Source organism: Protopterus annectens, chromosome 2.part2 (assembly GCF_019279795.1).
Source record: "Protopterus annectens isolate FY-2018-M chromosome 2.part2, PAN1.0, whole genome shotgun sequence".
Classification (NCBI taxonomy): domain Eukaryota; kingdom Metazoa; phylum Chordata; order Ceratodontiformes; family Protopteridae; genus Protopterus; species Protopterus annectens.
In genome coordinates, this window is record NC_056730.1 from 296,043,969 (window position 1) to 296,066,784 (window position 22,816).

The 22,816-nt window shown below is 41.6% G+C and overlaps 1 protein-coding gene across 1 annotated transcript in view; it reads left to right on the plus strand.

Annotated features, from left to right (window-relative positions):
* Positions 1–22,816, plus strand: part of CHD1 (chromodomain helicase DNA binding protein 1) — a gene marked incomplete in the record, with an annotated part of 4,694,407 nt that overhangs the window by 3,863,151 nt on the left and 808,440 nt on the right. The window contains 1 exon segment of the mRNA XM_044063873.1: positions 21,953–22,091. Within this exon segment, the coding sequence (XP_043919808.1) occupies positions 21,953–22,091 (139 nt within the window).

A 22,816-nucleotide genomic window follows, 5' to 3' on the forward strand; every position in this document is an offset into this window, starting at 1 on the left:
CCCTTTGGCTTATCTACTGCGCCTAGGGTCTTTACAAAGTGCCTGGCACCAGTAATTGCATTTTGCAGACAAAGAAGCATACATATTTATCCTTACCTGGACGAATGTCTCATTCAAGCAGAGAACAAAGACATTATTCTTCAGCATCTGGCATTTGTAAAAAGGCTTCTAACATGCCTAGGGTATATAATAAACGAAAAGAAATCACAACTGGTACCCTCTCAAAAAATTACATTCCTGTGTGCAAGCTTGAATACAACTGCCCAGATGGCTTATTCCCTCCAGTACAACTCTTTTGAGTGTGTACCTTTAACTCCTAGTGGGTGTGGCCTGAGCCTTTAAAAATGAAGTTATCACCTTTCAATTCTAACAAATACTCATTGACAGAGGTGAGATATCAATACAATTGTGTTTGCAATCATGTATGCTTCACGATAAAATATTCTGATACCTTGTATGTAGCATGATTTTGGAAATATTAATGCAAGCCTGAACAAGTAATATTTGACGCCTAGAGGAGCAATAGGAGGTAACTGCAGATGCACCTGGAGGCGTCACTCGGATGTAATGAGTTAAGCCAGACAAACAAAGGCAACTAACTATATACTTCAAACAGATGGCATCAAAAACCCAGTAATCTGCAAGACAAATTCTGCAGGCTTTGGGGTTCATTGCATCCTGCAATCTACTAATTCCATATGCAAGACTGCATATGAGGAAACTTCAGTGGTACCTAAAAAGTTTATGGAGTCAACATTGTCACAGTCTGGAAACAATGATTCCTCTCATTCCCTGCCTACAACAGGAGTTTCTTTGGTGGGCAGAGACATGTCACCAAAACAAGGGACTGTCATTCACTCTACCTCCTGCCACCCAAACCCTAACTACAGATGCATCAGACTATGCTTGGGGGCCCACCTGGCGGGGAGATGCATTCAGGGCATATGGAGCCCAAAACAAATGCATCTGCATATCATCCAGAAAGAGATGCTAGCTGTTCAGAATGCCCTGACAGCCTTCAAGGATTTACTTCATCCAGGACAACTACTAATAAAGACGGACAACACCACGGTTATGTGGTACATAAACAATCAGGGAGGTACACATTCCTACCCCCTTTGCAGACTAGCCATGGTATTGTGGAACACAGCCTTGACTTACCAAGTACATCTTCAAGCTCAGTTCCTGCCAGGAAAACAAAATACTCTGGCAGACGACTTAAGCAGAAATCTTATGGACTCACACAAGTGGAAACTGGATCCACAAATCTTCAGCATGGTAACACAGAAATGGGGGAGCCCAGACATAGATCTGTATGCCTCAATTGGACAAATTCTGCACAAGGATTTATCACAGACAAGCATGGAACGTGGATGCCCTATCCTTCAGTTGGAAAAACCTATCAGTCTATGCCTTTCCCCCTCTGACTCTTCTTTCCAAGGTCTTACTAAAGGTCAGACAGGAAAAAACAAAAATTATCCTAATTGCTCTGGACTGGCCTCACCAACACTGGTACCCAATTCTAAGGAATATGTCTGAACTCCCTCCTTGGTACTTGCCTCAAATACCTCATTTACTGTCTCGGCAGAACAATCAAATTCTGCACACTCAGCTCCATACTCTGAACCTTGCAGCATGGCTGATCATGTAATTATTCAAACAACACCTCTCAGTAAATCTGTGATGGATGTCATTTTGCAAGCCAGAAGGCCTAGTACTAGAAAATCTTATGCTGATAAATGGAAGAGATTATGTGCTTTGAACCAAGCACAAGGAATAGACTTGGCAAAACTAAATATCCATCAGATTTTACAATACTTGCTTGACAAGGGCCTATCTTTTTCTTCTATAAAAATCCATGCCTCTGCCATCTTGGCTCATTACAACACTGAGACCTCCCCTCTTTTCTCATCCTCTGCTTAAACAGTATCTTAGAGTGGCCAAAAATTTAAGGCCTCCCAGAAGATCACAAACTCTTGCTTGGGACCTTAATTTTGTGCTGGAAAAACTCACCCTGCCTCCATTTGAACCAGCAGCTACTGCGGATATAAAGTTTTTATCTTGGAAAACAGCTTTCCTTTTGTCAATCACTTCAGCAAGAAGGGTTTCAGAACTCGAGGCTGTCATGGCTGTGGAGCCTTTTATTACATTTTACCCGGACAGGGTGTCCGTCAGGACCAATTCTTCCTTTTTGCCTAAGGCGGTATCCAGTGTGGCTCTTAACCAAACTATTCACCTGCCAACATTTTACCCAAATCCACAGAACAAGGAGGAGCGGATTCTGCATTCATTGGACGTACACAGACAACTAAGATTCTACTTAAACAGGACCAAATCTCTAAGAAAGCCTGAGCAACTACTGGTGCTATTTGCTTCAGGATCAGAGGTGAAGGCTATATCAAAGCAGACTATTTTTAAGTGGATAAGCCACTGCATTCGTTTCTGCTACTTGCATCATGGTAAACCTGTGCCCATGGGAATCAGGTCACATTCCACCAGGGCTGACTCTACCTCAGCAGCCTTACTCAGAGGAGTTCCAACCAAAGACATTCTAGAAGCTGCTACTTGGAGCTCTGTTCATACCTTCACAAAGCATTATCATTTGCCTCTCTTCTCTAAATCCAGGGCAGGCTTTGCCACTGCAGTTCTGCAGAGCCTTCTAGCCACTCCTATTGCTATTTATTTCCATCCTCCCATCCATAGTTTTGGGATTCCACCCAAATGTAATGACTGCAACAGTGAAACACGAAGAAGATAGTAAAGTTGTGTACACTTACCATAAATGTAGATGTTCGAGTGTATTCAGTCCGGGTTATCCACCCGCCATCCCCCTTTACTATAACTTCTCTTTCCTTAACTATATTCTAAATCCTTTGTGGTGTATTTGCTTTTAGATGAAGGTAAAGTTTATGTTGCTAAAAGTGAATTTACATATATTGCTGTTTGCTTACATATATATATATATATATATATATATATATATATATATATATATATATTTTTTTTTTTTTTTTTTGCTCCCCATTTGGGGGCCACCTGACATCTGGGGCAAGAAAAACTGAATAAAATGGCTTCAGCTGCATGTTTTATACCCCTGATGACCTGATGTCATGGAAGAAGAGACAGCAACTGACGCAGGACCCAAGACTTTGTTATTCAGGCCGACTGAGGGCAACCTGCCAGCGGATTACCCAAATGTAATGACTGCAACAGTGAATACACTTGAACATCTACATATATGGTAAGTGTACACAACTGTACTTTTCTTGCTTCATGTTCTTTTAGAAATAGGGAATGCCCACATGTCCAGTCAGATCTATAACAATGATTGCAAGTATATGGTAGAATTTTTCATGTGCATTTGAAATCTTTAATTCATGCTTCTGTAATGGCAAAGACTACTATTCTTCATGCAGAAGAAAGCTTCTAAAAGAAACCCATTTTATTTTTGCGACTTCTGACATTTTGCAAAGTTGGCTTCCCTTCATCAGGGTGTTGACACAGTGACAGTGGTACTGCATGGTGCTTTCAGTTGACATGTACTTTCCTAGAGTTACAGCATGGCTCATCAAAGTACAAATTGTAAATTCTTAGCTATGTTTTGGTTGGGAAGTAACCACTTCTGAAACCTTTTGCAAGAAGAGAAATTGTACAAGAAATGCACATTTATTTTTGTCTTTTTTCATATTTACTAAGAAAGGATTAAGGTGGTTATGATCTAAAGGTCACTCTGTATGGCCACTTTAGTGTTTTCAGTGTTGAATATGACATATACCCTGTTCTGGGTATAGTGACAATTACAATAAAAACGAAGCTTTTGGACAATAAGTCCTTCATTGTTCACAAAAATTTACAGGAACAGTGGTCCTTTTATATAATAAAAGTCTCATCACATGACACAGCCCAAACCTATCACAAAACATCACTTAATTTTTTTTTTAATTAAAGCAACACAATTTAAATAAATATCAAAGGATATTGTAATAATAATATAACACACCTAGTTCTCTGTCGTATTTGTTGCTGTTTCGTTTTTAAAACTGGTTTTAATGTTAGTTGCTTATTTAAACCAGGGTAAACATCAGCCTGTAACTGAATGATCCACTCATATTCCTTTGTGTCTAATTTATTAACCAAATCACCACGTCTAATATTTGCGGTTAGTGTCCATGACTCGAAAGAAAAACTGATGAGTCATTAATTTCCTGTATATGTTGGGCCAGGGAATTGGTAATAACCCTTCTACGTATATCTGATCTATGCTCTGTAATTCTGTCATGAAACCTTCTTGTAGATTTCCCAATGTAAAAACATAAACATTGCTGACAAGGTAGCCAAATAAATCACATAAGAAGTGTTACAAGTAGCTGTGCAGTAAAATGTAAATTTCTTTCCATTTATAGGTTGTACAGACTCAATGGATTGAGTAATGCTGGAACAACAAGAACAATTATAACAAGGAAAAGTTCCTTTCTTATTATAAACAGTAGTACATCTATTATTAAAAGTGAAATCTTTATAACACAAACGCTTCTTCAAATTATCACAATTCCTATATGTAAAAAGAGGTTTACTAGGGAGCCATTTCACGTGACCAGGTATGACCTTCAAAATATGCCAGTTATTCCTAATAATTTGCTCAATAGGTTTACTGGCTCTACTATAAGTCATCAAATATCTCAAAGAATGTTTTGAATCAGAACAAACTATATCAGAGCTAGTACCATCACAACTAGAAGAATACGGTCTAGCTCCTGAATATCTTATTGCCATCACCTCATTCCTAATAACCTCTAAATCACTTGAATTGTAGCCTCTCATTAGGAATTCATCTGTCATATCCTGCATCTGTTTCCAACAAACATCAAGTCTAGTGTTCAGCCTACTTGCTCGTAGGTATTGGCTCCTAGAATGCCCTTAAAGGTGTGCCTAGCGTCCATACTATTCTTGTGCAAATATTTATTCACATACACATCTTTTCTATATAAGTATCTAGTCCATAATCTGTTATTTGTAAACTAACGTACAAAAAATGTATTTCAGTCTCTGAATACTTCATTTCAAATTTCAAAAAGTCAACTGTGTCATTCAAATATGTAAAGAAATTATCAAGATGTTCATCGTGCATACAGCTGCAGTCATAACAGATGGGTTCTTCTGCCGTCAGGCGGGTCCTCGGTTGGCCGAATTCCAAAGTATAGGTCCTGCGTCGGTTGTCGTCGCTTCTTCCCTGACGTCAGTGCGACAGGGGTATAAAGGAACCAGCCGACGCCATTTTCTTCAGTCTTTCTTGCCGCATGGTGCCCAAAGCAGAAGCAGTTCGCAAGTGCCGGTTGGCCAGCTCCTGAAATTACGAAAATTTTGCAACCAAAGTCTTCTTGAAAGCCAAGTACCCCGTTGGGGAAACTTTTCTTGCCTCAGACCGATGTCAGACAAAGTTAATAATTGTATTTCTTGTGGGAAGCAAATACCGCATAAGGATTTCCATTCCCTCTGTATTCCTTGTTTAGGCCTAGACAACGACGTCTCGGTCTGTCGCTTTTGTGCTACATTCAACAAGCGCACCATTAAGAGTCGGGCGGAGTTCGCCCAGCATTATTTTGGCAAAACATTTAACTATATTATGTTGTTGGATACTCCGACTCCAGTTTTGTCTAAAAAGCGCAAAGATAAGGACCGAAACACGAGGTCCCGCGGCCTCTACCGACACCACTCCAAAGCCGACTACACGTGGTCCGGTTCTCAGCGAGGCGCCTACGCAGCCCCTGACTACCGATGACACTTCATTGCCGGTGTCTCCTGTGCCCGAAGTCGCAGGCTCCTCGGCCCACACCCCGACTACAGATACCGAAGCCACTCTTGGAGGTGAATCTCAAACTGTGGACAGGTCTACCTCCTCTCAAGGTGTCTTCAGACCTTCCTCTTCTTTTTCCATCAAGGCTTTCACTAAGTCTAAAGCAGCCATGCATTCTAAGGGGCAAGCTACACAGGGCCCATCTCCAGGCCCCATGCCTAAAAAAACAGATGCTTAAAATGGCTGAGGATTTAATTACTCTTATCAGGGGTTCTCAACCCCGGACAAAAGGCCCAGAGTGGAGGAAGAATCCCCCTCCTCTGATCAGGGCTCCATTATATCAGAGCACTCTGATGAACAGGAACATTCTTACTTCCCTTTTGAAGACTCCGATGCAGAGGAGTTCATTCCATCTCTATCCCCCCCAGAGGATTACTCATTTGGGGAAACTTTGCATACCTTAAGGGAACACTTCCATTGGGAAGGCCAAGATTATTCAGATTCCAAGAAAAGGCTTATGGAATTTCTCTTGCTACCTCAGCACAGGCCTCTGGCTATACCTCCTGTCTTGGACATACTAGATGATGTGTACTCGGAGGCCTGCCTTAACCCGGATTCTCTACCTCCAGCCCCAGTCAAGCCTGACAGATACTACAGGGTCCCTGACTCACACCAATTTCTATACAAAAGCCATGCTGCTGACCCAGAAACCATCTCACAGGGCCCCAAGTGAATTAAGGCCACCACTGCTTAAAATCCATTACCTTCCGAGAGAGATTCCAGATCCTTAGAAAGGTGGGAAAAAAGGTATATACCTCGGCCACCTTAACCATGAAAGCATTAAACTGTCAGTTCCATATGCTAAAGTACCAACAGTTTTTGTTATCACAATTGAGAAGTAAAATGTCACAACCTGAACAACCAGACTTGAAGGAGTTGCAGGATTTGATGCACATTGCAGAACAAGTGGGTAAACATACCTTACAATGTGGTTTTGATGCTCTAGAGGCCTCATGTAGAGCTGCTGTTACAGGATCAGTCATACATAGTCATGCCTGGCTCAAGGAACAAACCTTACCAGATCATGTCAAAGCTAAATTACTAGATGCCCCTCTACAAAAGGATGTATTATTTGGTGCTAATGCTGAGGAGGTATTAAGGAAAATGGAGGAAAAGGCTAAATCAATGCAAACAGTGAAAGATTTTCTACAGGTACAACCCCCACGTTTCAGTAGAAATTGGCCTTCCAAAAATTGGTCCTTTCCAGCCACGGACAGACCCCAAAGAGGTAGTTACAGGCGCCCGAGGGGCAGAGGGCAATCCCAAGGATCGTTTAGAGGCAGACAGTGGCAAGCTCCTACACAAAGAGGTGGTGAGAATAACTCGCAACCATTCAGAAAGCAAGCCCAATGACTTTCCCCTTTGCATGCCAAGCAAGACTCAAATGGCAGCACCCTTAGGCGGAAAACTGGCATTATTTTCAAAAAATTGGCATATTGTCACAAAAGACAAATGGATCCTGAACATTATAAACAGAGGCTACAGATTCCATTTTCGCACCCTTCCAAAAATGAGAGGCATGCCAACCTGCCACACAATCAAAGGGGCAGAGGCACAAAGACAAATTTCCGATCTCTTAGACATGAAAACTATTCAGGAGGTACCTACGCACGAACAAGGTCAAGGTTTTTATTCCACACTATTCCTGGTACCAAGGAAGGGAAAAGATTGGAGACCTATTTTAGACTTATCCATCCTAAACACATTTCTATTCGTACCAAAATTCAAGATGCTCACTCTACAGCAGCTTCTTCCCATGCTGGGCAAGGAGTCTTGGCTGGTAGCATTGGACCTCAAGGAGGCATACCTGCATGTCCCAATCAGACAAAATTGCAGAAGATACCTCAGATTTCTTGCAGGTTCAACCCATTATCAATTCTCTGCATTGCCCTTTGGCTTATCTACTGCGCCCAGAATATTCACGAAATGCCTGGCATCAGTAAATGCCTACTGCAGACTTCAAGGGATACAAATATACCCCTATTTGGACGACTGCCTGATCCAAGCGGACAGCAAGCACATTCTTCTGAAACATCTGGCTTATGTAATAATGTTGTTGAATTCTCTGGGATGCACAGTCAACAAAAAGAAATCAAGGCTAATACCCTCTCAGAAAATAATTTTCTTGGGTGCCAACTTGGACACCAACACCCAGATGGCCTACCTCACGCCAGAGAAGCAGGGGCAACTAACTCAATACTTCAGAACACTAGCAAATTGCACCAGGCTGACTGCAAGGAAAATCCTGCAGGCTCTGGGATTCATGGCATCTTGCATCTTACTAATCCCATGTGCAAAGCTGCATATGAGGAAACTTCAATGGTACATGAAAAACCTATGGTCTCAACACAGCCACAGTTTGGAAACAGTGATACCACTAATTCCATGTCTTCAAAAGGAATTTCTGTGGTGGGCTGAAGCATGCCAAACAAACACAGGTCTCCCATTCATCAAGCCTCAAGCAAATCAAGTCATCACAACAGACGCCTCGGACTACGCCTGGGGGGCGCACATGACAGATCGGTGCATTCAGGGCAAATGGTCCCAAAAAGAAAAGCACCTTCTCATCAATCAAAAGGAGATGCTAGCAGTAATAAATGCTATTATAGCTTTCAAAGACCTTCTGCAACCAGGTCAACTATTGATAAGAACGGACAACACCACAGTAATGTGGTACATAAACAAACAGGGAGGAACCCATTCTTACCCCCTATGCAGACTGGCCATGTCACTTTGGAACATGGCCGTGGACTTACAAATCGAACTACAAGCACAGTACTTGCCAGGCAAGGAAAACACGCTGGCAGACAACCTAAGCAGAAATATGACAGATCCACACGAATGGAAGTTGCATCCTCAAGTTTTTACAGAGATAATTCAAGCATGGGGAAGGCCAGACATAGATATCTCTGCCTCCCACAAAAATCACCAATTGACAAAATTCTGCTCAAGGATTTTTCATTCAAAGGCCTGGAGAGTGGACACTCTCTCTTTCAGTTGGACATCAATGACAGTTTATGCCTTCCCACCTCTTCCTCTGCTGCCCAAAGTTCTATTAAAAACCAGAGCAGACAGACCAAAGATGATTCTCATTGCTCCAGACTGGCCAAGACAACACTGGTACCCACTCCTGAGGAGCCTGACGCATTCCCCACCATGGATCCTGCCTCTAATGCCTCTTCTTCTGACTCAGCACAGCTTCAAAACTCTTCACAGTCAGCTAAAAACACTCAATCTAGCCGCATGGAAGATTCCTTAGCATCACAACAGACCCTACTCTCCAAGGAGGTGCAGGATGTCATTTTGGAGGCCAGAAGGCCGTCTACTAGAAAAGCTTACTCAGCAAAATGGAAACGGTTTTGTGTCTGGAATGAGAAAAAGGGCCAGGATCCTGGAAAACTGAACTTACCTCAAATATTACAGTATCTAGCTGAGCTGCTAAGCAGTGGACTTTCATTCTCCTCGATCAAAATCCATGCCTCAGCCATTTCTGCAGAATACAACACTGATCCACCCTTATTCTCTCACCCCCTCTTAAGACAGTTCCTCAGAGAGGCTAAGAATCTAAAACCCTCAAGGAAACAACCAATACCTGCTTGGGATCTCAATTTCATCCTAGAAAAACTGACCTTGCCTCCTTTTGAGCCAGCTGCCTCATCAGATTTGCAATATTTGTCCTGGAAAACAGCTTTCCTTCTGGCTATTACCTCAGCTCGTAGGGTATCGGAACTACAAGCTGTTATGGCTGTGCAGCCTTTTATCATCTTCCATCAGGACAAAGTTTCCTTACGAACCAACCCGTCCTTTATGCCAAAAGTGGTATACAGGGTAGCTTTGAATTAGGCTATACACTTACCTACCTTTTATCCTAATCCTCAAAACAAAGGGGAGAGATTACTACATTCCTTGGACATCCACAGACAACTGCGTTATTATTTGGACAGAACAAAGCCTTTCAGAAAATCAGAACAGCTCTTTGTGTCCTATGCTATAGGAGCTCAAGGAAAGCCAATTTCCAAACAGACAGTCTCAAAATGGATAGCCCACTGCATACGCTTTTGCTATTCTTTTCATGGCAAAACTGTACCTACAGGCATCAGATCTCACTCCACAAGGGCCACGGCTACCTTTGCAGCTTTTCTCAGAGGAGTTCCTACCAAAGATATTTTGGAAGCAGCCACTTGAAGTTCTGTGCATACCTTCTCCAAGCACTACCACCTTTCACTATACTCCAAATCTAGAGCAGGCTTTGCCACTGCAGTCTTGCAGGGCATTCTGTCTCCTCCTAGTTCCACCTAGTGCCTACCACCCCTTTCCTAGCTTTGGGATTCCACCCATCTGTTATGACTGCAGCTGTATGCATGATGAACATAGTACAGATGTTCTTCATCTCACATTGCTGCAGTCCTTACATATGGGTAGTCCGCTGTCCTCGGTCGGCCCGAATACCAAAGTATTAGGCTGACGTCGGTCAAGGGCGCTCAGAACTGACATCAGAGCGTCAGGGTATAAGAGCGCATGACCGACGTCATATCCTCAGTCTTTTTTGCCGCATGGTCCGATGCAGAAGCAGCGTTGCAAGTGCCGTTCGGCGTTCTGAAATTTTCGTATTCTGAGTTTGACCGAATCCAAGTTGGGCTAAGTACCCCGTTGGGGAATATTTTTGTTTTTTCTTGCCTCAGTTAATTCCGGATGTCAGAAAAAGTGAATAATTGTATTTCTTGTGGGAAACAGATACCGCATAGGGATTATCACTCTCTTTGTATTCCTTGTTTGGGACCTGAGCACGACGTAGTCGGGTGTCGCTTTTGTGCTAAGTTTAATAAGCGCACCATCAAGCGTAGGTTAGATTGCGCTAGGCTTGTCTTCGGTAAGCGGTGTAATTATAATATGCCGTCGGATCCTCAGACGCCCGCTACCGCGAAGAAGCGCAAAGACAAATCTTTAAAACCCAGACAGGATGAGTCGTCCGTTCCGGACGCCGGCTCTTTAGGAACTACGGGGGATTCTGTGGATCCGGCCGAGGTTTCAGTTGAGTCTCAGGAGGAGACTTTGATTTTGCAAGATGTGGCCTCTCAGGAGGCAGGTCAGGCTGAGGGGGCCTCTCAGGTTACTGTTCTCCCTTCCTTACCTAAGGGGATTAGGCCTTCTCCTTCTGTTTCTAAGGCTTCTTCCAAAGGCAGGGCTGGTTTACCTTTCTCTGGTGTCAGTCCTAGTTCTGCAGGTTCTGTGCCTAAGAAGCACATGCTTAAAATGGCAGAAGATTTAATTACTTTGATAAGAGGTTCTATGCCCCCTCCTGATAAGAGGCCCAGAGTGGAGCCAGAGGTGGAGAGTTTGGAACAGGCCTCAGATGATTCAGAGTCTTCGGCTGAAGACATTCAGGATTTTCCTACTTATTCTGATTCTGATGCAGAGGATTCCACTCCTTCTGCTTCTCCTCCAGAAGATTTTTCCTTCTCAGAAACACTTCATTCTATGAGGGAGCATTTTAAATGGGAAGGTCAGGATTTCTCTGATTCACGGAAGAGGCTTAGGGTGTTCTTGTTTTTACCACAACATAGGCCCTTGGCTATACCTCCTGTTTTGGATGTTGTGCAAGATGTTTTCTCTGAGGCTTCCCTTAATCCAGATTCTTTGCCTCCTGTGCCAGTTAAACCGGACAGGTATTACAGAGTACCTGAGGCTCATAAATATCTGTATAAGAGTCCTAGGGCAGACCCAGAAACTATTAGCCAGGGACCTAAGGGTGTCAGGGCTTCTGTTGTAAAGAATCCAGTTCCTATGGATAAAGAGGCTAGAGCTTTGGATAGATGGGGTAAAAAGGTGTATACCTCTTCTACTTTAGCAATGAGGGCTTTGAATTGCCAGTTTCATATGTTAAAGTATCAAAATTTCCTCCTTACTCAACTAAAATCTAAAGTGGATGCTTTGGCAGAGGGCATTGAGTGTAAGGAATTACAGGATTTGGTACATGTCTCTGAACAGGTGGTAAGCATTCTTTGCAGTGTGGTTTTGATGCTTTACAGGCTTCTTCCAGGGTGGCTGCCACTGGTTCAGTTCTTCGCAGGCACGCCTGGCTTAAGGATCAGAATTTGTCAGAGCATGTTAAAACTAGAATTTTGGATGCTCCTTTACAGTCTGAAGTTTTATTTGGTCCCCCTGTGGAGTCGGTCTTAAAAAAGATGGAAGACAAGGCTAAGTCTATGCAGACTGTTAAAGACTTCTTGCAGGTGCAGCCTCCAAAGTTTAGTAGGAATTGGCCTACTAAGGGGTGGACGTATCCTTCTTCTGATTCTCAGTCTAGAGGTAGATCTAGACGTGGTAGGGGCAGAGCTCGGAGTACTTTCAGGCCTAGAACATGGAGTTCACCTGCACAATCTTCAGGTGAGGGCAGGGGCCAGTCCTTTCGTAAACAGGCCCAATGACCTGCATTTTCAGCTGCCAGATTCTTCTTGCCTGGCAGCTCCTTTGGGAGGAAAGTTAGCACTCTTCAAGCAAAACTGGCTTTTAGTCACCCAGGACAAATGGGTATTGGACATTATAAACCGAGGCTACAAGTTTTATTTCCATACATTGCCTCCTTACAAAGGTATGCCAAACGTTCCTTCTCAACAAAGGGTAGAGGCTTACAAGCAGATTTCTTTACTTCTTCAAATGGGAGCCATACAGCCGTTCCCTCTGTCAGAAGTGGGCCTAGGTTTTTATTCTCGCCTGTTTCTAGTACCAAAGAAAGGGAACACGTGGAGACCGATTTTGGATTTATCTATCCTCAACACATTCCTGGACATTCCAAAGTTCAAAATGTTGACGTTGCAACAGCTTTTACCTCTGTTGGGCAAAGATCACTGGATGGTAACTCTGGATCTCAAAGAGGCTTATCTTCATGTTCCTATCAGGCCCAGTTGCAGGAGGTACCTGCGTTTGGCTGGGACTTTACATTATCAGTTCTCTGCATTGCCCTTTGGCTTATCTACTGCGCCCAGGGTGTTCACAAAGGTTCTGGCTCCAGTGATAGCCTTCTTCAGGTTAAGAGGAATACAAATGTATCCTTATTTGGACGATTGCCTGATTCTTGCTCAAGACAAGTACGAACTTCTTCATCATCTACAGTATGTGATGGCAGTGTTAAGGTGCCTAGGGTATTCTGTGAACGAAACAAAGTCCAGTCTAGTACCCTCTCAGGAACTGTGCTTTCTGGGTGTGAGACTGAATACAGCTTCCCAGATGGCTTTTTTGACCCCGGACAAACAAAAGAACCTTACTCTTTACTTCCATCAATTGTCTCTACGGTCCAGGCTGACTGAAAGGACAGTCCTTCAAGCCTTGGGGTTCATGGCATCTTGTATCCTGGTGCTTCCCAATACCAAACTGCATATGAGGAAGCTCCAATGGTATCTCAAGAACGTATGGACACAACACTGCCAAGATCTGGACACTGTCATTCAAATAATACCTTGCATTCAAAAGGAATTTTTGTGGTGGGCTCAGGAATGTCACCTAAACAAGGGACTCTCTGTGACCCGACCAGAGGCGAGTCAGTTTCTAACGACAGATGCCTCGGACAAGGCTTGGGGAGCACACCTCAATGGAAAATGGGTTCAAGACACGTGGCCTGCCAGACTTCAACATTTGCATATCAACTTGAAGGAGATGTTAGCAGTCCAATTTGCATTGATGGCTTTCAAAGATTTACTTCACCCAGGGCAAGTGTTGATTCAAACAGACAACACAACTGTCATGTGGTACATCAACAAGCAAGGGGGAACACATTCGTACCCTCTTTTTAGACAAGCGATGATTTTGTGGGAGACTGCTCTCAGTTTACACCTCAGTCTTCAGGCAAGGTTTCTACCAGGAGCACAGAACTCCTTAGCAGATGTGTTGAGCAGACAGATAGTGGATCCCCACGAGTGGAAATTGGATCCTCATGTATTTCGAAGGTTGACAGTGTTATGGGGAACTCCAGACATAGATCTGTTCGCTTCTCCACTAAATTTCCAGTTGCCAAAGTTTTGCACGAAAATGTTTCATCCCACAGCTTGGAAGGTGGATGCTCTATCCTTCAGTTGGAGCAATTTTCACGTCTATGCCTTTCCATCTCTGCCTCTCCTCCCAAAGGTACTCTTGAAGGCCAGACAAGACAAGCCATCCATGATTCTGATAGCTCCAGATTGGCCTCGACAGCACTGGTACCCTCTGCTGAGAAGTTTAGTACGGGAGCCTCCATGGCCTTTGCCTTCGATTCCGCACCTTTTGTCACAGGAGGGCAATCATTTCCTCAATGTCAGGATTCAGTCCCTGCATCTAACAGCCTGGCATATTCTGTTCTAGACCCTGGAGGGTCTCAGCTTCCACAACAAGTTTTAAATGTTATTTTGGAGGCCAGAAGGCCTAGTACAAGGAAAGTTTACGCTGATAAATGGAGGAGGTTTTTTGTTTGGAGCAAAGCAAAGGACTTTGATGTTTCCAAGCCTGATTTAAGTGTTTCTCTTCAATACCTTACAGATTTATTAGATAAGGGTTTGTCTTTCTCCTCTATAAAGGTTCATGCTGCAGCCATTTCTGCTCACTATGACTGTGACCCTCCTTTGTTCTCTCATCCTTTGTTTAAGCAATTTCTTAGAGGGGCAAAGAACATAAGACCCCCATGTAGAGCTCCTACTCCTGCCTGGGATCTCAATTTTGTGTTGGAAAAACTTACTTTACCTCCTTTTGAGCCTGCAGCTACTGCCGAATTTAAGTTTTTGTCCTGGAAGACTGCTTTTTTGTTGGCCATCACGTCTGCAAGAAGGGTTTCTGAATTACAGGCCCTTATGGCAGTTGAACCCTTCCTAATTTTTCATAAGGATAGGGTATCTTTACGTACTAATCCTACTTTTATGCCTAAGGTGGTTTCTAGTGTGGCCTTGAACCAAACTATTCATTTGCCTACTTTTTATGCAGATCCCCAAAATAAAGGGGAGAAGATTTTGCACACTTTGGATATTCACAGGCAGTTGCGTTATTATTTGAGCAGAACTACAGGGTTCAGACAGTCTCAGCAGTTGTTTGTTTCTTTTGCCTTGGGTTCTCAGGAAAGCCTGTTTCTAAACAAACTATTTCTAAGTGGATTGGTTTTGCATTGCTTTCTGTTATTCCCATCATGGTAAGGAGATTCCGCTGGAATCAGGCCTCATTCCACTAGGGCTACTGCTACCTCTACAGCCTTTTTAAGGGGGGTGGCTACTAAAGATATTTTGGAAGCAGCTACTTGGAGTTCAGTGCATACTTTTTCTAAACATTACCACCTTCCTCTTTATTCTAAATCTAGGGCTGGATTTGCCACTGCAATATTACAGGGCATTTTGGCAGCTCCTAATGCTTTATGATTTTGCCAACCTCCCTTTACCTCTGCTTTGGGATTCTACCCATATGTAAGGACTGCAGCAATGTGAGATGAAGAACATAGTACAGTTTTGTACCTACCATAAATGTAGATGTTCGGAGATCCAGATTGCAGCAGTCCAAGTAACCCTCCTTCCTTCCACTCTATAGTTTGGAATGTTTGTATGGTTTGGGTGGTAGCTGTGATTTGTACATATTTTGTTTTGGGAAGTATTTTGTTTTTGGCTGTGGGCTTTCTTTTTAGGGCCTTCTGACATCTGGGGCAAGAAAAGACTGAGGATATGACGTCGGTCATGCGCTCTTATACCTTGACGCTCTGATGTCAGTTCTGAGCGCCCTTGACCGACGTCAGCCTAATACTTTGGTATTCGGGCCGACCGAGGACAGCGGACTACCCATATGTAAGGACTGCAGCAATGTGGATCTTCGAACATCTACATTTATGGTAGGTACAAAACTGTACTTTTTGTACCTACCATAAATGTAGATGTTCGAGTGCTAATACAGCTGCAGTCCAGGTTTCCCTCCCTCCTTCCCCTCTTGGGACAGGCCTATTGGCTAACATTTCCTCATGCAACCTGATTGGGGTATTCATTCTTGATGTATTTGCTTGCACTACTGTATTTTGATGATATGGCATTGCTTTATTACACAAATTTATGTATTGCCTTCCTTCTGGGGGCACCTGACATCTGGGGCAAGAAAAACTGAAGAAAATGGAGTCGGCTGGTTCTTTTATACCCCTGTCGCACTGACGTCAGGGAAGAAGCGACGACAACCGACGCCGGACCTAGACTTTGGAATTCGACCAACCGAGGACCCGCCTGGCGGCAGGAGAACCCATCTGTTATGACTACAGCTGTATTAGCACTCGAACATCTACATTTATGGTAGGTACAAAACTGTACTTTCTTCACTAGTACCATGCCAAGCCAAAACAATGTCATCCACCAAACGTTTATAAAAAAGAACTTTAGAGGCATATATGTTATCTTCACTAAATATATTAACCTCTTCCCATTTATTCACTTAGGTTGGCATAGGTATTCGCTATTGCAGTACCCATAGCTATACCTGATATTTGCTGATGTATTTGTTTATTAAAAATATTGTTTTCTAGTACCAACTCTTAATTCATAAAACGTCTCAGTTTGTCTAGATTAATACTGACCATATGCTTGAAGAATTTCCCTTATCCATTCAGTCCCATAATTATTAGGGATAACAGTAAAAAATGATTTTATATCTAAGGTCACTAATAAAAAATGATTGTAAGTGGTAGTGTTATACCAACCATATAACTGAATTAGAAAGACCCCAGTGTCTTTAATTTGACTAGGTACAAATTTCAAAAACACTTTTAATACATTTTGTAGATAAACTGACAAGGGTTCTGTGGCTCACCCCCTTCCAGACACAATAGGACTCATCGTAAGTTTAGTCTGAGATATGTGCATTTTCGGTAGGCCATATAGAGCCGGAATAGTTGGATATGGTGCAGTGAAAAAAGTTAAAAATATCTGTCTGTATCATTCATTAACTGTAAATCGTAAATAGACATATTAATCCTACTAATAATTTTATTAACTTCTTTATCATGAATCAACTTAAAATTCTGCACATCTGAAATTAAATTATTGCCTCAAGGTAGTCACTTGTATTCATCAAAACAATGCTACCACCTTTATCACCTTCTTTAATTACTACATCCTTATTATCTTGCAGTGTTTTAAAGGCATTAAATTCTTCATTCGTGAGATTATATGATTTCTTAAATAAATACATGTCATATAGTTCACAAATCTGTTTTTCACACAAGTCATTAAAAACAGTTATAATAGGGATCACTTAATGGTATAAATGTAGGTATAAATGTACTCGTTTTACATTGGTTAGTTACAGAAGCGGTGGTGGTGCTTCGGTAGCGTTGTCACCTCACAGACGTTGCCCATTCGATCCTCAGAGCGTCTTCTGTGTGGCGACATGCGTGAACGGGCCTTCCTTCGTTGAAGGTTGTGCGTTAGGCCCGGCAAGCCAGCATGTAAAACTCTACTGCCAATCATTAGCGGACCGGAGTACCACTGTGGCGACCCCTAACTGGAAAAAGCCGAAAGACACAAACAAAGTTACAGAAGTATCAGAATCTATAAAGATATTTTTTAAGTTCAAATTACATGAGAATACCTTCAAATCTGTGATGGCATTCATTAAGTTGTCAGTACTTGCTGGTATGAATTTAATTCCACGAGACAAGAGGGAAAATTCATCATTTGTTAGTATGTCATCAGATAAATTTACAACAAGTAAACTATCAGCAGTTACATTACAGTTATTTAAATTTGTAGATACAGTCTCAGTAAAACTTGCTTCTGCTTGATAACTTTTTTCCGTGTTATTGGGACATTCTTCATTCTTCCACGAGATTGAGAACGTTTTCTTGACATATCACGCTTCTGCTTTACCACTTGTTCTGGTAATTTAATCATTACTCGTTGATTCCCCTCTAAAAAAGGGGCTAGGTTATTCCCTGCATTTTTATTAGAAAAATTGTCATTCACAGCAGGTGTTTGTGGATTCGGTTTGCCATTTCCTCTCACTAGGCTTTCTGCTGTACGAGCTGACGTAGATGGTGGTGTTATAACATCCCCCTCATTTGATTGGATGGAGGCAGGAACATCCTCCAATGGTGATGCATTCGCCACTAGTGCTTGTTGCTAATTGATCAATGGTTCAAAAGTGTCTAATTCGTACATGGAACCCCGTTTATGTTGTTGAGTTTTAACAGCTGATGCATGAAAGGATCGCTTCGGCCAGGAAAAAATCTGTTTGCTATTAAAATCATTAATGTCCCATTGTAATTTTTTCCTTTTAATTCCTTCTAATTGTTTTTCATAATCATTCAAGTGCTTAAGCATATCATCAAACAAGGAAATATTCTCACTAAAAAGTGCAGAACTGGAGACCTGTTTCTTCAGAGTCTCAATTTCTTTACACAGTTAATCTTCCTTGGAAACAAAGAAATAATTCATTAGGCACATATAATTTACACTTAGGTTTATAATGAGCTCTTGCCATTTTTTCAAGAGCTCAAGGTAGGTGTTCCCATATGAGGGCATGTTTAAAACACGCAAACCCTGCGGGACAATACCCAAGTCTAAATAAGCATGAAAGCTAAAACGTTACACAAGAAGGCAAGGGACTAAAGTTCACTGACTGCTGAGAGAAAGAGACTACCCAGCTTTCTGCTCAGTGCTTGTGTTTGATGTACTGAAAAAAGCAATACAGTTCAGTGTGTGTAGTGGAGAGTGTTATGGTTACAAAAATGTGTAGTATATCAGCCGGTTAATTACACAAGGTGTTTATTGGACCTGTAGATAGAGCGCTTTCATTTAATTTTAATTAAGGAAGGGTGTGCAGAATTTACTTCATGACTTAAGGATTGAGTATGTAATGAGACTAGTTATTCGGTGTGCTACAGATAAGATGGTTTGCTGGAATTCGTACTGCAGTTTCATCTCCCATAGAGGTCAGAATTAGTTTTGTGTGCAAAATGTTTTGAGACAAGAGTTCTTTGTTTTGAATATTACCAATAATGTAAAAAAATAATTAATATTTTCAAAAGTTGGTTAAGCAGTTTGGGTTATTTCTGCGGAGCAGCAGACTGCCTTTACTAATTTACATACACTAGCTCAGTGAACTTTTGACCAGCTATACCACCCCAATTTTTTTGTTGTTGTTTTTAATGATGTTATGCATAGTGTGTTAATTGAACAGAAATTATTTCAGACACTTATTTTTGTGGACCTTATTTTTCTTGCATTTTGATTTGGTGGGTCATAGAAGCCGTAAATGTTTGTTGCATCACTTTGCCTCTCACAGGATTTGCTGCCGAGATACTTTATTCTTGTTTGATTATTTGGCATATCAGCAGGACTCAGGCTGGCATTTTGAGTCATTGAGGAATACCCCAATGCACCAAACATACATAGAGAACACGATTCTGTCATTCAATAGTATACTATTACCAATCTCTCCGTTAGAGAGTGAATATACATTTCTACATTATTTTTACATTTTAATGCATAGTACTTGCTTCCCCTAAACCAACATTCATGCAGCTTTTTCCTCCTGTTGAATATGTAGTAAATTTTTACATGCTCTGCAGACCTCTTTGCTGTCAAGATTTCCGCAGAATGTCCAGCTTTTTGTCTCATGTTTTGGTCGGTTCCTCACAAAATTTGTGATTTTTCTGGCAAGTCAAAGGGATGATCTGAGGATTGAAGTAACTAAATAATGATGTACATTTCTGTTTCAGACTTCGTATCCTTCAGAAAATGCATGCTAAGACAATCCTTTTATTCTATCAACTTTTTTCAAGTTTATAAGAACAGTATTTAAATGTGTCCCCATTTCTGGTTCTTTGTCCTCCCATTCTATCAGGCTTTGCCCAGATTTGTAGTAGCTGAGAGGTGTGATACTCTGCCCAGTGCTGTCAGAATTGCCTAGCTTTTTAATAGATAGCAGGGGCAGGTATGTTTTTTAATGTGGCTCATCTAGCTTTGGTATTTTTTTAAAAGACTAAGGTTGGGTACATAGGGCAAACTTGTTAGTGAGCTAAGCAAGTGACTTGAACCTCGTTGGCATCACAGTTTCTCTATATGGTCTCTCCAGATGAGCCTTCTGAAGAAAAATATAAGTGGTGAGTATTCTGGTTTTTAAGCAAGATAAACAAGTCATGCAAACATTGCTGACTTTCCACTGACTGTAGATAGTCTCTCTACTAAGTGCCACATACCTTCTTAAATTGCATTCAGTGACATGTTTTTCCAGCTGAATGTATTTTGATTAGTATGGATTTATGATCTGGTACTCTGTACCCCATCTTTATAAGCTTGAGTATGTTAACTCTTGCTTAAAATGGCTAACCTAGAAGATGGTTCTTTTTATCAGAAAAGTGTGGCAAAACATATGCCTACTAGTGTGTAAGCGTACTACTTGAGTTTTACAGGCATTAATGGGTGGGCGTATAGTTCAGAAACTCGAGACCTTTAAAAAAAGGAAGGAGGAGGGAAGAGAATGTGATCGGCATGAAGCCTAAGCTTATGCACAACATAGTTGCCCTTTGCTAAGCATAGGTGCTTCTGTCTATTTGCTGAAAGCCATGTTTAATGATTATTCCTTCTAAGCCTTTGCTCAAGACCTTTCTGTGACTCGAGTTTCACTGGATATTTAATTTTTCAGTGCTTATAAGATGGCTTTCTTAAGGAATTGCAGAGGATTTGTACTCAAGTATACCAGATAATCTGCGAGGAAGCTTTTCTGTACTGAGTCTAATTGCCTTCTTTCCTTCATCTGATATCTCCATCTTCGTTCAGAGGGTAATTTGAATGTTCATCTTTCATTGAAGTTTTCTTGAAAATGTAATTAGTGGAGAAGATGTACTGAAAGAAAATAGACTGCTGAGTTTTAAAATATCATCTTAAGCATGCTTGTCAGTTTAGACTGTCTTTTTGCTGTCTTGCCAGTGCCGAAGGCAGACAAATAATTTAACTGAACTGTTTGTCTGGTTAGATAATCGCAGGGAGATGCATTTTCCCTCTGATGGGAAATATCTGGTAGGTTCCTTTTGATCCACATGAGCCAGAGCAGTACCATCCTATGCAACATATTTTGTTCATTCTTCTCTCCAGGATATTTGTACTGTTATGACCTGATCTGCTTTTCACATATCTACCAGATGTTAGAGCTTTGGTTGTTGTTTGTCTTTCGGCTTTTCCCAGTTAGGGGTCACCACAGTGGAACTCCAGTCCGTTAATGATTGGCAGTAGATTTTCACGATAGCCGAGGTGCCAGCTCGACGTTCAACCTTCAGTCAAGGCACACCCATTTATGCATGTCTTTCGAACGCCCACCCAACAGCGGGGAGGACATGCAGACTCCACATAGAAGGCATTTCAGCCAAGAATCGAACGGGAGAACCTCTTACTGTGAGGCAACAACGCTACCGCTGCACCACCGCGGATTTGATAGACGTAGCTTTGGTATAGAATCTAAAAGATGAGGTGAGTATTGGGGGAAAAATCACCTTGAAACATGTCAAAGTAAAATCCCATTTTATTCCACCTCTCTTCAACTTGCTTTTGTACTTTGTTAGAAAATAACTGCAGTCTGACAGACAACCATGCAGAAGCTATGTCTGATTATGTACGAACCTACAGTTTTGTTGTATTTTTGACCATTTCTTCCCTGGTGAAATGGCTGCACTTTTCTTTCGTCTTGGTCTTGTATTTTTTTAATGTTTATGAAAAAGAGGTGTAGTTGATTTATGCATCATGATGAGCGTCTCTGTGTCTCAGCATGTTTTCATGTCTCTCTTCTAATTTGAAAGACCCGAGAGAGGGTTAGACTCCCTTAACCATATGGGGGCATGCCTTTGAGTTTGGTAAGAATAAGACACTCATTCATGAAAAATCCATGTCATGGTGCATTCTCTGCATGGGTGACAGGTATTCAGAAGTGATAATTACATCATCTGAAAATGTCTTAAATATCAAGTTAAATTGCTATGCAACCAATTTATAATTTACATTATTACTTTACCATTGAATTGCATCATTTTCTTAATTTGTGTGTGGGGAGTATATTGTCACTATAAGAAGGCGATGGAGAGTGTAGACATTGCAAGTTCATTTTAAATCTTTATATTCACAGGAGGTAGACGTGGAAAGGTTAAGGGACCAACGTTCCGCATCTCAGGAGTGCAGGTTAATGCCAAGTTAGTGATCTCTCATGAAGAAGAGTTGGCCCCATTGCACAGATCCATTCCAGCAGATCCAGAGGAAAGAAAGAGGTGAGTTTCTTGAACATGAGTCTCTCCTAGGTGCCACAGCCTGGCTTTCTACCTCTCTCATCATACTTTTTAATGCTTAGTTGCACTCCATCCTACTTTGTTGATTAGTATTACTTGTCACCAAATAAGGAGAGATGTTCTTCATATTAATCACTGCTGCCATAGCCTAAACTATTTGGGTTACATCTTGCACAGAAATAACAGCCAGTCAGCTCCAAAGATTCAGGACACCTTCCACATGCCCAAACCTTTAGTCAGGTTAAGCTGAGTTGACTAAAAAGACAGGTTTGGACACTAAGCCCTTCAGAGCTTTCTTGCCGCTGAGAAGAATGCACCTGTGTGGGCTTTCAAGAATCAACGGTCAGTTTGTGCTCTTCCATTGCTAGACAGATAAGTTCCCTTTTGTAGAATGCCTTCCGTTTATTATTTTTAATATTTAAATTTACTTCTGTTTTGGAAATAAGTATTGTTAATGACTATGTGACTTTGCTGTACTTTTAAATGGGAATGCATTTCTGTGTTTGACATTTTAAAACTTGATTTAAACATTAAAAAAATATTTTTCTTTGGAGAAACTGTTTAAATTAATTTTGAGGACTGGTAAAGTGTTTGAGTGCTTGTTACTGTGTTTTTATTGAGAAAAGTGACTTTATGCAACTTGAAATTGTACCCGCTCATGCTGCTTAGTTTCCCCAGGAAAGAGACACCATTTTCATCCGAGTCTA